This window comes from Eurypyga helias, unplaced genomic scaffold (genome assembly GCF_000690775.1).
Source record: "Eurypyga helias isolate BGI_N326 unplaced genomic scaffold, ASM69077v1 scaffold14329, whole genome shotgun sequence".
NCBI classification, from domain to species: domain Eukaryota; kingdom Metazoa; phylum Chordata; class Aves; order Eurypygiformes; family Eurypygidae; genus Eurypyga; species Eurypyga helias.
In genome coordinates, this window is record NW_010272850.1 from 64,734 (window position 1) to 80,722 (window position 15,989).

Below are 15,989 nucleotides of genomic sequence, written 5' to 3' on the forward strand. Positions count from 1 at the left end.
TTGTTCCCCTTATCATGTGCTGTTCAGGGAACTGAAACAGAACAAGCCAACAAACAGGCATTGCCTGTCCCTATAAAGATTTCCTGGAACTGAATGTGAGCAGACGGAAGTTCAAATATTTAATTTCTTCAGGGCACTGCTCAGGAAAAATGCTTCATTCCATAGTGGATTTTGCTTCTGCAGTGAGTGGAAAAGGAAAGACTACACATGTAAGAGTTTTAATAATAGAAACTGATAGTTGCAGGTGTGATACCGCTAAACACAAACAGGCAATATAAACCCAAGTTGTTGTGTGAACTGACATTTTCCAAACTAAGCCTGGCCTCAGGAAGAGCTGTTAACAGCCTGGCCCCCTCTTCATAACCACGACACCTCTTGGTGTCTGCCCAGGCAGGGGGAAGAAATGGTTCTGTTTAAGAAGGAAACCAAAAGGTGCAGAAAACTGAACCGGTGAGGGGTGGAAAGATTGCTTTCTTCATGTCTTACTCAGCAGATGAGTTAGTTATCAGCTGTGTTTCTTACCAGGATAGGTCTGCAGAGGCTGGCAATGCCATTCTCCAATGCCACGACCATAGCAATAGCACTGGTATCTGACACCATGGACGTACTTCTCCCAGGAATCTCCGATTTGGTAAAAGGTACGGGTTTCTGAATCCTGGCACTGATCTAAAGGCACAAAAGAGACCGTTAACCACTACGTTACTAAAAAAAAATCTACACTGAATACATGTAAAAGTCACAAGAGACTTTTACACAAAGAAATGTAACACCAGTGTTTATTTACAAATACAGTTACATAAAGAGAATGTGGCAACAGATACTGAATCTCACATCAAGGTTCTTGATACATCACTGCAGGTGTTAAATTAGATACTAGGGGGCTAATTCAGCTGTGATACATTTCTTAAGATACTGTTAAGTACAGGCTGTCCACCTGGCAAGCTTCCCACCAAAGTCAATGGGGTGTTCCTTCCAGAAAAGACTTACTTTGAACTATCTATTGTGGAGCCCAAATCTGCTCCAGTCAACTAAGTTCATCTCTCATCCAAAGCTAAACCATGCTGCTCTCAAGGAAATCAATGGCAAAATTCCTACTGGCTTCAGAAGAATTCAGTTAGACTTTATAAATCCAAAGTGACCCATTAATTTTCAGCAGTCTTTCCAAATTTACCATTGTGTGAACCAAAGTAGGACTGATCAAACCCTGCAATCAGCTTAGCTAGTGTAAATACGACACAGTACCAGCGCTCCAGTACACTTTCTAGTCTGACCCATGCCAGTGTTTCTGGCTCAATATAAATTTTTAGTGAGAACTGTCACTATGCTTGCTTGGATAAACAGGAGCCTTGTTTAGAGAGAGCCACTGAAATTAAACCGATTGCACCTTTACAGATAAATGAAATCATTCCCCCCTCCCCTTCCTTCCAAGTAGTAATTTTCCAGGAGCTTTACAATCCAAGTTCCTCCAGTAAACCTGTACAGATATTACTGTAAATAAAGCAGAACTTAACCACCAGTACTTTCTAATAGATTTTCTTGGCAAGAGTTTGAAGTTCTCTTGGATTTAGTAATTGCAAACCAAACAGCCAGGTCTTATCTTCCAATCAAGGTTCACTAGGGAAGGGAGGGGGAGGCTAAAGAGTTGAAATCTCCTCGTTCCTGCAGAGAACTGTGATGGTTTTAGCTAACCTCCAGAGGGCTATTCAACACATATTCTCATCCTGAGCTTTCTCTCTTTGCCAGAACAAGGGGCAGCCAAAAAAATCAATTTAGTCGAAGCTAAGTTAAATATTCTGGTGCTCCTTTCTCAGTTCGATGTGGAGACCTTAAGATTTTAGGATAGAGAAAGGAAAGAAAACTGATCCTGCCATCAGTACCTACCTGCATATTGTCAGTGTTCAGTCTGAGCCCTGTCTGCAAGGCTGACAGCTCAGGTACCAGAATTAGAATCATAGAATCATAGAATCACTGGGTTGGAAAAGACCTTAGAGATCATCCAGTCCAACCGTATCTGTCCGCCACTAAACCATATCTTTCAGCACCTCATCCACCCGTCTCTTAAACACATCCAGGGACGGTGACTCCACCACCTCCCTGGGCAGCCTGTTCCAGTGCATGATAACCCTTTCGGTGAAGAACTTCTTCCTTACGTCCAATCTAAACCTCCCCTGGCGCAGCTTGAGACCATTAATTAAGCCAAAACACCCCAGCCTGGGGCTAATATGCCCTGTTCCCACAGCCTGCCACATTCTAAGGGGTATGTTGCCACAATCCATTACTCATGCCACAGAAAAAGATGATGATGCAGATCTCATAACCCAAGTTTATCTTCTTCAAACTAGGAATCCCCTTTGACTTACCCTCCAGTATATCCAGTGTTACTTCTACTTTTGCAGTTGTGCCACTTACGGCAGAAAGCGGGCAAAGACTGGGTCCAAATTCACACAACAGTTTCACCATACCACAACCAGTTCCTACACAGCCACTGTCTGGGTTTAGCAAGCAGGAACAACTGGTGACTTACCAACAGGATCGCATTTCCATCTCCCCCGGCCCTGGCCAAAGCATGTGCAGTTCAGCATGTGCCCCTCGTCGTGACGCTTGTGGAAGGTCTGGTTCACATCGTAGGTGATACCATCCACAATGCACTGGTCTGTTTCAGAAAGAGCAGAGACTTTTTTCAGCGACAGCTCTAAGCATTAAGACAAAATCTGTCTGCTTGGCACACTGTTCCCTCCTCTTGATCAGCTTACGGAGACTGACCATGACAAACTCCAATCATGCAAAAGGGACCCCTCCTGATACTTGAACTACAGAACTGCCTGGTTCTTCCTTGTGACATATTCCACATGTGAAAGAAAATCTAAGCACGCTAGTTCTCTCACAACCTGCTCTTAGGAAGATCTAGACTGGTATATCTCAGCGAGTACTATCTGAAATCATTAGAACTACGCAAGGAGAAAATGGCTAATCCACATTCATAGAGACAGCATGAAAAGGTACAAACATCCTCACAATGTTTGTCTATCAGCTATGTCTGCTACACTTTGTAGTAATCTGAAGGCAGAAACAAATCTATTACACATCCAAGATGCTACTGGTACCTACTATTCTCTCAAAACACAGTAACCAAATTCCATGTGTAAGTACAATGGTATCAGTCTATTAGGTTCAACGGTGATGTGTCAATCAGTGACCTGGCCCAGAATTCCTAACGCCAGTCCAATCCCAGCGAGGAACAGAAAGACAAAACAAACAAGAAAACCACCCCAGAAGCATGTTGTTTTGTTAACCGGGACCCAAGAGACCAGAGTTCAGTTCCGGAGTTAATCACAGACCATCTGTCCTTGGGGAAGTGACTCAGTTAATCCCAGGCCTTCATTCCCCATCCTACTTTCCCACACCATGGGCATGGCGTCAGGACAGACCAAGCAGCGCTCAGACCCTCCTGTGGGCACCAACCACCTTCTCTGGCTGCTATGTTTAAACAGCTCTACTTAGATAACCTCTGCCTTTTGAAAAAACAATATATCTCTACCCCCACCCCCCCCATCAAGAAAGATCGTTTATCTCCAGAATGAAACTGCAGAGCCCTAGCTGTGTGTGTGGAAAAAGGAGTTTCACACAAAAGAACTTCTAGCAGTGCATTTCTCACTGTTCTGAAGGAAACACATAAAAAAACTCTCCCAAAGCCCTTGAGCGAGCCTTTCCCTATAAATTATATCCCATTTCAGCAGTGGTGTTAAGAGTCCTTTCTTGGCTGCTTGACAGCAACCCCCCTGCCTTTTCCAGACATGAAGCCAATGCTGTGAGCTAGCTGTAGGATGATCAAATGTCTGTGCTTTTAAGTCTTCTTTTTTTGGTATTGCTTAAGCACTTCTCCACTTGGACCACTCATATAAATAAGTAAATAAATAAGAGTAATCTCAGTGCTGCCCTGCCAACTTTTTATATAGATTAGCCAGCAAAGGGCTAATCCAGCACAGAGGAACTGGAAATTTCACTGCAGAACAATAAAACAGAACAGTTCTGCATTCAAACTTCAGACTAGTCTGGAGTTCAGTCTGTTCTTGAGGGGGGAGGTGCCTCTACCGAGCTCTCTGTAAAGTCAGAGTGGTGCCGATTCCTAAGTGTAGACAAAAGGATGTAGGCATGCCTACCCATCAAGCTGATGAAGGTCTGCCTCTGCTTGCTAGTCTGCAAAGGCTGAAATAGCACTTCTCCAGCATGCAAACAAGACAGTAACTTTGCATAGCTCCTTGGATCCCCTTCCTACTCCAAAGTAAAGCTTGATAACATATAGTTCTTGAGCCTGGATTCAAACTCACAACGATGGAAGAGAAAACCAATTTCTCTCACCTCTCAAACACTCAGACTAAAGTGGCAGTATCAACACAAAAACCAGTACCTCTGAGCTGTGAATAGGCAATGCAAGTCCATTCGCCGCGACCATTGCCTACACAAGTACATCTCATCATGTGGCCCATGTCGTGTTGTTTATCCCACTGGTCCCCAACACGGTACATGACACCATCGTTGGTTGTGCAGATTTCTTCATGGGCTGGTTGAGAAGAAAGCAAGAGGATACTTTACGTGGCCAGAATTAACAAGAAGACTTGAGGGCTTAGACCATTTGCAATAACTGTTCATACTGTGTAGTGGTTCCTGCATCTTAACAAGGAAGCTTTAGGCGCCCACTCCATTTGGAATAACATTTTTGATGGATGATATGGATATTGCCATTTGAAGACCCTTGTTCCACAAGCTGTTTAAGAACTCAGAGGCTACATTGCCATTAGTTACCAGAGGCCTTTCATTTAAGAATTGGGAGTCACATTTCCTCCCATACGTCGCCTCCTGACATCACGGAGACAAGCGTGGAGTGTAGGAATAGACCACAGTATTGATTATAGGATTCCTGCTATCTTCCATGGTAACACACTGATATTATAAATACAGACTTATTCCTAATCACAGATCAGGCATGAGGAAGTGATGAGCCATGAGGAAGACGCAAGATAAAAACCTCACTTGCTAGAAAGCACTACAGCCCAATGGATCTGCACCAGTTTGCACCAGCTGAGAAGCATGCCTGCCACTGGCATTGCCTAGCTCCCTGCTACAGTTGATCAGTGGGACAAAAACAAACAAGCAAAAAAAAACCCACATCAAACTTATCAATAACTGACCAACGACTGACAGCTCTTCACTTTCCAGCTCAAAGAACCACTTATATATCCCCTTATGGTTCTCAGCCTTACCAGCCATAGGGCAGAACCCAAATTTCTGGTCAGCATCATAGTTCTCAGTGGTCCCACACCACTTCATGTTGTCTCTCCGTCCCTCAGAAGTACAGTCAGTGTAGTTGCGGTTGTTGTATAGGAAGGGGAAATGGCACAAAGCACCATTGGAATTGCCACCACGTGTCTGGACCAAAACTGTACAGAAGGGAAAAGAAAACAGATGCAAATGAAGCCTGCACTCTCCCTTAGCATGCATGGAAGAGCTTGGAAAACAAATCACTAGCAGTATTTTTTTCCCCTACGTGTACCCTACATATTCCCCACAGACCTCTTTTCTTGGCTTTAATTAATTCAGATCAAGAAGCATAAGCCTTGCACAAGATCAATTCAGTTCAAAAATTGCTTTGGAAGAAGTTGTGGAGCCAGACATGGGAATTCCTGGGGAATAGGGAAAACCAAAGCTTACTGTGTTTGGGGAATAGCATTGCAGACTCTTTGTTGCAAGGCCTAGGGAATCAAATAAACTCAGGGTTCTCAGCATACCTGTATTATCCCACTGAGGCTGTTACCCAACTGTGCCCTTTGGCTTCAGGTAAAGCCTTAGCCCTCAGGAAAGGGTTACAATTCAGTTATGGACAAGTCAAAATCTCTCTGCAGGTTGGAAGCTTCATGTTTTGCAAGCAGCAGTGGACAGAGGGCTGTAATCAACCTGAACTACTCACCTCTTGAGCAACTCTGTTTTACAAATAACAGAGAACAAGGAGGCATTTGTTGAGGGTTTTTTATATTGGTATTTCTCATTCCCCACACTAAACCAAAAATGTGTGTGGAGAAGGACAGTGGGGATTTTTAGGTTGGGTTGTTTGGTAGGGTTTTTTTTTAATTTAAAATTATATGCATTGCAGAAAGAGGCTTGACATCAAAAAAATAAACCCCAACTGAAGTAGAAGAGATTTAAAAAAAAAAAATAAAAGATCTATGCAGTGTAGGAAGCAATATTTTCATGTGGGGCTTGACATCAAAAAAATAAACCCCAACTGAAGTAGAAGAGATTTAAAAAAAAAAAATAAAAGATCTATGCAGTGTAGGAAGCAATATTTTCATGTGGGAATGTGAAAAATTCTCTCCAAGGTCAGATCCCTGAGAAGCTGCCTGGATACTGTTCCACGGATGTTCTGATGGGCTTTCCAGGAAGTGCAACCACACAGGTAGATCTGTGCTGTGAAGGGAACACTGACCATCCACAGACAAGAGGGAATGAATGCTACTGCGTTAGTCATGAACCAGCTCTTGATCAGGGATCACAAATCACATTAAGATTACTGCTATATATGGCAACCTGGCTAGATAGTCAGGACAGAGGGAGTGACAGAGGACTGCACAAGCTGTACTCCATGGATATCCTCTTCTTCATAGCCTAATATGGGCATTGCTCCACAATTCGGGCAAGCAAAGCTGAAGTCTAAGTATCCTTTGGGCCAAAGCTCTACGCTGACGAGGTACTCCCATCCCAAGGTCAGCTCAGAGGAGAGAGAACAGGACTCAGAGGGTACAACTATATCACTCTGGGCACCCTCCAAAGATGCCAAGAGCACAAAAGTGCCCCAACAACCAGCAGCCCTCCATTCACAGGACTGCCTTGCTGCTGTGGCATGCCTAGAGTGCTTCTAGAGTGCCAGAACTGTTCAGGCAGCCTGTCCCTACATTCTCTGCTCCTTCCTCCATCTGTGCACGAGGGTCACATGTATGTGAAGAGCCTCTGAGAACTTACCGTTCTGCTCGGTACAGAAGGAGTATCTCCTGTCCTGCTCAAAGTTGGAAGTGGTGCTGCACCAGAGGTGCCCATCTGTGCGGCCTTCGGTGGTGCAGGAATAGAAAGTCCTTCCATCATAGGTGAAAGGCAGAACACATGCTTCTCCATCAGAATTGCCACCATATGTTTGTGTCACAGCTTTAAAACAAGTAAATCACAGCATTAGACTCTGGATTAAATCAATCCCCAAATCTGAGGGCTCTAAACCAGCAATAGCCCCTGTCGGCTAAGTCACTGGCTGCTGCGAACCCACACTGACTGCCATGGACCTGGGCCAATACACACCAACAGATGACTTAGCTCTGCAGCTGTGTCATTCTTGTACATTCTTTTCAAAACATACATTATTGCAGCTCGATTTGAATAAAGTTATTAATGCTGCTCCCCAAGGGCTCTGTTCTCCCTCAGCAGGTTATATATAACTCACTGGGAAATTTTTCTGCCCTACAGAACCAGACTTCAAATAATGTAAACAACTATTTCTTCACCCCTTGTCTCTTTCTCCAGTATGTCTTCTTCAGAAGAAATTTCTGATATACACACAAAAGAATTATGCTTTTAAATTAAACCACAGGGCAGTCCCAAAGATCCCACTGGACTGAACAGGCACTAAACACAAACTCTTACCTATTTCCTGGCAGCTGACTCCATTGCCCAGGCAGGTACAAAGCATTTGCTGGCTGCCCTGTGTCTTGAGCCACTGCATACCCACAGAGTACACCACTCCGTTATCAGTTATGCACTGGCCATATGGCTGAGGCTGGGGCTGTTGAGGCTGGGGCTGGTACAACGCAGTCTGCACATTCGTGATGCTAGGAGAGCCAGATCCTGCAGCGGGACACAGGAGAGAAGTGAGATGGTACATGCAGAACTGAAGAACAGAACGCTTCAATTAAATGCTGAGATCATAAAACCTTAGGAACTCCACCAGATCGAAGGCACAACTCTTAGCTTCCCCTGACACATTTCATTTACTCCACTTAGCAGGCTTCAAAATTAAAAGAACAACTCCCAGTTCTGCTAACAACAGCCTCTGGTTTCTACCACTGTAGAGGGACTTTAGAAAGGATTAAAAGCACCAACTGCTTTTCATAGGGATTGTTCAAAACCCAATTTTTCTGAAGAAAAATATTTCAGTTGAAGGAAATCTAGACTAGAAAAATCAAGATCAGTGACAAGACAATAAAAAACAGCTAAGGAAGTAAGAAGATAAAGCAAAAAGGATTCATTTTTGCTTTTCTTTTTCAATGAAAAATGCGAACAAATGCATACATTTACCCTGGAATTTTGAAACTTTCAAGGTTTTTGGCCCATTATCATTTGGAATAATACTAAGCGACAAAGAGGCTCATTACATTATGGAAATTTTTGCTAATGATTCCCACAGGAATCTCCACAAATTCAGCTCTGCTGAAATAGGGGAATTAATAATGGAAACAAAACACTGGCACCCTTGAAGCTTTGTGCATTTTGAAGTTTAGACCTACTGAGAGTTTGAAGTTAACCTGCTGATACCAAACAGTTAAAGGTCATTTACCCAGAAAAATTTAGCATAGGTACTGCAGGAAAACAGTTGTTTTACATTGCACTCACCAATAGGAAAGCTAGATCCTTAAAATGGCAAAAGAGAATTTAGAAGCTGGAGACTTTAACAAACCTCAGGGGGGAAAAAATATATACTGCCTATAAACTAGGTAATATTTCATACCAAAATTACAAACTATCTAAGGGACATGTATTAAATAACACTGTATACATTCCTTGACATTAGTTTTTAAAGCTCAACCATCAGCAGGTGTATTTATCTTGTCAAAGAAACCAGATGGTCTCAGTGGAGTTTAAATTAAGGACATTTCAAGAAAGTTACCCTGAGGCAAACACATCAAATTCAAATGTTAACTTGCAGTGCCAGGTTTCCAAGACAAAGGTAACAGATAGGTCCTGTGAATGCGCAGCCTTCGATGTGATGGTGCAGGCAATCACCTCTGTATGTGCAAGCCCCAGTGGTGCACAGAAACAAGATATAAATTGATCTTATCTACACAGGCACAAACAAGGAGCATCTCCTGAACTCTGACCCTTTGTTGCTGATCTTTCCCCTGACACCACTCTTAAAATACCTAAATTAGGATGGCACAATTTAACTCCAAGTCCTAGCCATCCAAAATGTGCCATTCCTTGTCCCTTCCCCTATCTTACACACTAGGATGCCCCACTTACCAGTGCTAGTTGTATGCAGGGACGTGTGTCTTTCGCATTTCCATTCACCTCGGCCATTACCGGTACAGATGCACTGAAGCAAGTTTCCACGATTATCCTTCTTGCTCCAGGTGTCTCCAATTCTGTAGGAAGTCTTGGTGTCTTGGTCATTGCACCTATCTGTATAAGGAACGTAAGACCATTAGCTACTTCTGCATTGCATGGCTTCACTGTGCAGTTTAAAGGACTGAACCACCATCATCAGCTGAGCTGATAGTCTAAAGCCTTCATTGAGAGCCCACCTCCTTCTCTGTAGCCACCACTGCAAGTCCTATATGCACTAAAGCCCAGTGCATACTGCATAGGCTGAGAGCATCTGAAAATCCTGATGCTTTAGTCTAAGGGAAAATTCCCATTTGTTTACACCACTGCCATTTCACCTTGTAGCCATCGTCAAAATGCACATCACAACGTTCCCAGTGTGAACATGGTAAGCCGTGTTCAAAAAACAATGTGAAAAAGCACATTCTGGATTGAAAACAGTGCTGCTAGTTATTTTAAACCTATTTTAAGCCCATTCTGTCTAGCATACAACTTAAACTTGTTTTAACATGTCTGGTTTTTAAAGCAAAAGTCTTTGGAGCTGGGTCATTTCATACTGTACACAGGGCACAGTTTGAATTCAGGGCTCTATTTCAGCTGGAAGGAACTAAAACCTGTTTGAGAGCAGTATGTTAAATTCCATTTCTTCCAAAAGAAGTGTGCATGAAGTTCCAGCAAAGTTAGTATAAGCCGCTTATGGCATAGCAGGAATATTAGACTTTCTAAATCTCCCTGTTGTCTTTAATAACCCACAGCCTCTGATGAATTGGGTAAATGGGTTCAAAGGACAGCATAACAAACTACTTTTGTCTGGATGCCAGATCCACACGGATTAACTAGTTCTTCTTCCATTACAACATTTTACCTTCTCATTCAAGGGCAACTTGATACAGTGGCTCAAATATAACCATGGATCAATGAACATGGATTTATGAAGAACTGCGGAAGGACATATGCATCGTGCCACTGGAAGAGCACATGGGATAGTAATGTGTTTTCCACATTCATGTTCTAATTCACCGTAGTTAAAATGACCAAAACCTGAGCATTTTCTAGAAGAGTGATAAATTGGTGATGCATTCATAACGTAATTTGGCAAATGTGAAAAACCCCTGTCTTACAGACACTCAGATTCTCAAGTTAAGACAATGAAAAGTTGAAATGTCCTCTGAGAAATCAGCTGTGATTCTGGAAAACACTAGCCATAAAAGATATATAACAGCAGCACATACTGAAACATAATGCCACTTTGTGGGCTACAGTTATCATTTTACATACAGAAATTTGTATTTCTCTCTTTGACTACATTTGGAGGGAAAAAAAAGAACAGGTTGGTTTATTGAAATTTCCCCTATGATATAACAATGAAGACCTGAGTTAAGGGAGGAAAGATACTGCCAAATCCCTTTTATTAGCCATAATAACTCCTCCAAAATTCACAAACAACACATTCTGTTTTATTCATTTCTATTTGACAGTTAATGACTTTTCCCGATGTGTTTTAACAGACAATATTGTCAAGGCTGGTTTGACTTTTACAGCTTAGCTCTTGACCAAGTCTCTCCAGATCTTCAGTTTTAATCACAACCCTCCTTAGTGTTTTAGTTCCTTACAGGTCTGCTTTTTATATAATCAGAAAGCCATTATCTGCGTGCCCTGAGGCAACTGAATATGAGGCAATTTAAAGGCTACAGGAGAGTTTCTCAAACCTTGCATAACAAAGGTGTAAGGTACAAAGTTAAATTTTCTTGAGGCAACTGGTGTAAACCCTGAGAGCTCCACAACAGAGCCTGCTTGCTCCTAACAAAATTAGAACAGAAGGTAGATAAACGAGGGAGATTTTTGGATTTTAAAAGCCCTGTTTGCTTTGCAAATACCAAGTGGAATATTTACGGTAATATCCTTCAGTGATGTAAAAATTTAAAGAGTCACCTGAGCTGGTGAAGCCTGTTTACACTGAAGACAAAATGGTGGGAAAAGCTAACAAGCGAGATGGGAGAGCAGTCAAAACAAACCGTGTTTCAGCTAACAGTAACAAAAAAGAGAATGTAAGATGACATTTTAATCTGGCAGATCCTGCTGTTAGAGCAGGTAGCTATTTCTCTTTAAAAACACCTAATTCTCCCTCAGGAGGCTACCTTAAATAACACAGCGATACTAGACCAAACTGCCATTTTGCAGACCAAGCAATTCCCCCGACTTCCTGGGGGATGCACAACTGGGATTCAGCTGGCCTGTGGATTTCTTAAACCTTTCTCTCTAAAAGCAGGTTAAACCTCCAAATAATCCAGCTGGCCTGTCACCCGCACAGAGCACCAGCTCTCCCGCCTGTCTCCGGATCACAAATGGCAACCGGCACGCACAGACGCTTCCCTCTCACCTCAGAGGGGTCGGTTTCCCACCCCCTCAGGCGACAGCCATCCCTCTAAAACTATTGTCACTTGCAACAAGGCAGAAAAAGGAATACCTTGTCTTTTTGACGCAGGACAGATTTGAAAAATAAGGAAGACAAATAGAACAGAGCAGCTGGCAGGTGCCAGGCCAGCACTTACTTCTGGAAGTGCAGGTGATGCGGCCGCTGCCCTCCCCCAGGCAGGTGCAGTCCACCATCATCCAGCCCTGGTAGGGCTTCTCCCAGGTCTCACCCACCACGTAGGACGTGCCGGCCGCGTTGTCGTAGCATCGCTCGGCTGCGAGAGGGAAGAGGAGGAGAGAGTGCGCGGGGCTATCCCACACGGCGCCATCCCACACGGCGCCACCTCGCCTCAGGGAAGAGGAGGAGGAGGAGGATATATGCCCTGCCCAGCAGAGGGAGAAGGGAGCTGCCACCTACCCACAGGCTTGCAGGTCCACTCGCCCTTCCCGTTGCCCAGGCACACGCACTCCAGCATGTAGCCGCCAGTCTCGTGCGGCCGGCGCCAGGTATCCCCGATCTTGTAGGACTGGCCACCCTCATGGCAGCGATCTGCGGTGGGAGAGAGCAGAGCTGAGGGATCACACCAGGGACAGCATCGCAGGGATGAGGTAAGGGCCACCCTGCCCGCGGTGAAGAGGGTCAGTGGGGTGGAGGCAGGGGGCTGTGAGGGGTGGGGTAGGTCATGGCCGCCGCCTCCTCCTCCAGCCTGAAAAATGGCGCCCACCATTTTCCATCGGTACCCGCCATTTTCTGTTAGCACCTGCCCAGCATTTCCTACACCTCCCAGGCCTCATCTTCTCTCCTCAGCTAACCCCTTCCAGGTTTCAAACCACAGCTGACACCTACATAGTGAAAGGGGAACGACAAGGCCTGAGGACATGCTGTTTCTCCCTCAGGCCCTGCTCACAGCCTGAGGGCTGGTGAGGGAGGGTTTGTCTCCATTTTATTCTGAGGTGGCACTACTTGGGCCTCTCTGTGGCTGTCCCTATAGAGCATGAGGGACATGGTGGCCAGGCCAGCATGCGGAGAATAAGGAGGTGCTTGGTGTGACACCCCAGTGGGACAATGGTCCTTTTGGGTTTGGAAACCCTGTCCTGGAAAGGCAGATTTCCAGCCCACTAGTGTCCCACAGGCCTGAGGCAGTGCAGACCCACCACCTGGCCCAGGCCGAGGGGGGGAAACATGGTGAAGGGCAGTTTGCAAACACAGGGTCTTCTTCCAAAAAGAAAAAAAAAAAAAAAAAGGAGAAACACATCCAGTCATTTATTAGGAGCCACTAAAATGTTTTGCTGGTTCATTTATGAAAGCAGGGAACCTAAAAGTTATGAAGATTGATTCAAAGCCAGTGGCCGTTAGTGAGACTCTCCAGTGAGCTCTAAACCAGGCTGATGATGAAGAAATGAGACTGCTCTTATGTTTGCAATTTCCTTACTGACTCTTTCTTTACTTACAACACTTATCATCCCTGCTCAATAAAATGCCATTAAATTCAGAAGGGTTTCAGCTCTACTTGCTAGATTCAATACATTTTTTTTTCCATGCTATAATGATGGCTGGCTTCCAAGTCCTCTGTGGCAATGCTACTAGCATCAGCATGTGTGTCTTAAGCAAGAAACTGGATACTTTTAAGAACAAGACTTTTCTCAAAAGGTGCCTCAGGGACCTGGAAGTCTCAGTTTAAAAGTCCTGACATACAGTGATCTTCATCTGTGCTCACAGAAAGTCTAATTATGAACTGAAGGGAAATTGTGAACAATTCAGTGACTCAATAAGGAAAGGATTTCCAGACAGAGATGTGAAAGGGAGAGCTGGGGAGAAAGGATCAAGGGAAGAGAGGGAGGAACAAGAGGAAAGTATGGGTCAGACTGGTGAAAAAGGAGTTGCAGAAACACACTGAGCTGGTGCCTGGATACCAAATCCCAGCTCCCTCAGGGACATGTGTTGGCATGACGTTTTTGGAGGACAATGGGACTGGCTCTCAGGTGATATTTTTTATTATTTATTCAGAGTAGTCCCATTAATGCTGATGGTGTTATTCTATCTCACTAGCTCCAGAGCATACCCTCACTCTCTCCTGTCAAAAAAACTACTTTCATAAACGTGCCTGTGACAGTGTAACACACTCTTGTATGTAGTAAATGTACTAACCTGTATGGCTAGACAGTAAATTTTTTCCCAGTGCTTTTACACCTAGCACTTTACCTCTTAAATAAAAGAGGAATTTGGTTGTGCAAATGTACATACATGGAGCAAGGACTTCAAACGCCAAGATTTTAACAGGCTTTGGATTAAACTCCCCCCAGTGCTAGCTAATGGGCACTGGGAATACTGTGTAAGTTGCTCTGGAAAATATGACACTAAGGAACAATAGCTGTAGTAACAGGCTCTTAGTTACATACTGGCAATCGTGCAGCTGATTCTCCCACGTCCAGCTCCAATGCAAGTACAGTCCCAGATCATGGAGTCCTTGGGGCGCTCGTATGTCTCCCCTACTCGGTAAGTGGATCCAGTGTATTTGTCAAAGCAAGTCTCTTCAGCTAAAAGGGGGAAGAAAAAAAAGAAAATCAACTTTGTGTACATGCCAGTAACACGTACAGTCAACAGAAACACACATTCTTCGCCTCCTCACGTGGATGCTTTTTCTTTCTAGGGAAAAATCCTACCAGTCTCCCTGTTTTTTCCTGGGATGGAACAGCAGAGAGGAAGTTGGGCAAAATTCACCCCTTCAAGGTCCCCATGACGCTGAATAACCTCAGTTTCCCTCCACCAGTGAGCCAAAAGTTGTCACTGCGTGCCCTGAAAGGATCATCCCCAGCTGTCTGAAGTGCAACAGTACTGAAGACAGGAGGGAGCAAGCATCCCCCAGAAGCTGTGTGCTTTGTCCTGCTAATCCTCCTTGTCCTGACCAGGCAAAAAAAATTAAGTATATTAATTCAAAATTCTCCAGCAGTCCCAAAGTCAACGGCGCTACGTGTGAACTGTTCACACTCACGCACGAGTAAGTGATTATGGAATGGTTATGTGGGTGCTGCCACCGGACTCGAGATCTGCAACAGAACCTTCTTCGCTACTAGACAAAGTTAACTGTGCCATTGCTACGGGACGTTGAAACTGTAAACCTTGGGAATCCCTGCAGGGAAAGGAAAGCAAGATTAAACCCCCTTTTATGGAGGAGTAAGGGGACTGAGTACTCCTTAAAACACTCTAGCCATGAGGCAGGCAGCACACAAGCCTCGCAAAACAGGCTGCTGGGACGCTCCCATCTGTCTTACATGAGCACTGTCAGCCAGGAACCAGATTTTCTCTCACATCTCCAGAGCAACATAAAGGAGTTATGGCAAACTAGTGCCTCCGGACCAATGAACAGAGACAGATCACATCTGATAATATAGGATACATCGTATCCGGAGAGACAGCATCTTCGAGCAGACGTTGCATTTAAAGTTCTTTCTGTTCCCTAAACTTTTTCTGCAGAAGACTAAACAATCTCATTTTACACTCGATTATAGAAAGCTCCCAGCAGGGCCGGGGGGCTGTGGAAAGTTGAAATATTTTTAAACAAGCTGACGACACTGCACAGCTATGAAAAGTTGGGGTGAAGCAATCAAACAACACGAGAGCCAGAGCTGCAAAGTGACTCCAGATTTGAACTTCCCTGTGCGAGTCCAGGAGTCAGTTCAGTTCATTATAAAGAAGAGGTTGGCTCCAAAATTAACGTTTAGATCCAATCCTCCAGAGAGATGAGCGATGTTTGGCTCAGGGTTCTGGTGGCAGGCCCATCGCTAATGAAAAGCATTTCTTAAAATCCCAAGCCAGATCTTCAACGTGATTGAGTGTAGGTCCGTTACTGACCCTAAGTACCGAACTGCAGCCGAAAACCTGGTCTGCCAGCGATAACGCGGTACAAGGCTCAGCTTACTCAGCATCAAAGCCAGTCTGGGGTCTTGATGCGGACAAAAGCCACCACCAACTTACGCTCGGGCTTGCTCTCGCAGTTAAACCCTCTGCTTCCACCGTAGCAGGTACAGACCAGCGTGTTCCCCAGGTAAGTGCGCTCCCACTGCTGGTTTATCTGATAGTACCTTCCGTTGTCAAAACAGGTCTCTGGGGAGAGAGCAGGAGGAAGGGGCAAGCAGAGGAGGGAGAGGAAGAAAAGTTTGGAGTTACCGAGGGCAGAGGCAGGGAGGGAAGGAGCACGGCACACCAACCGCGCCTG

The 15,989-nt window shown here is 44.6% G+C and overlaps 1 protein-coding gene across 1 annotated transcript in view; it reads right to left on the reverse strand.

The window, feature by feature from the left end:
- The window catches only part of FN1 (fibronectin 1), a gene marked incomplete at its 5' end in the record, with an annotated part of 54,113 nt that extends 38,236 nt beyond the window's left edge, over positions 1–15,877 (reverse strand). Inside the window, 11 exons of the mRNA XM_010159276.1 lie at positions 523–666; positions 2,525–2,653; positions 4,409–4,561; positions 5,262–5,438; positions 7,015–7,194; positions 7,684–7,884; positions 9,277–9,435; positions 11,910–12,047; positions 12,191–12,322; positions 14,173–14,310; positions 15,749–15,877. Of these exons, the coding sequence (XP_010157578.1) occupies positions 523–666; positions 2,525–2,653; positions 4,409–4,561; positions 5,262–5,438; positions 7,015–7,194; positions 7,684–7,884; positions 9,277–9,435; positions 11,910–12,047; positions 12,191–12,322; positions 14,173–14,310; positions 15,749–15,877 (1,680 nt within the window). The remainder of the gene's footprint in view (positions 1–522; positions 667–2,524; positions 2,654–4,408; positions 4,562–5,261; positions 5,439–7,014; positions 7,195–7,683; positions 7,885–9,276; positions 9,436–11,909; positions 12,048–12,190; positions 12,323–14,172; positions 14,311–15,748) is intronic.
- Positions 15,878–15,989: the final 112 nt, after the last annotated feature.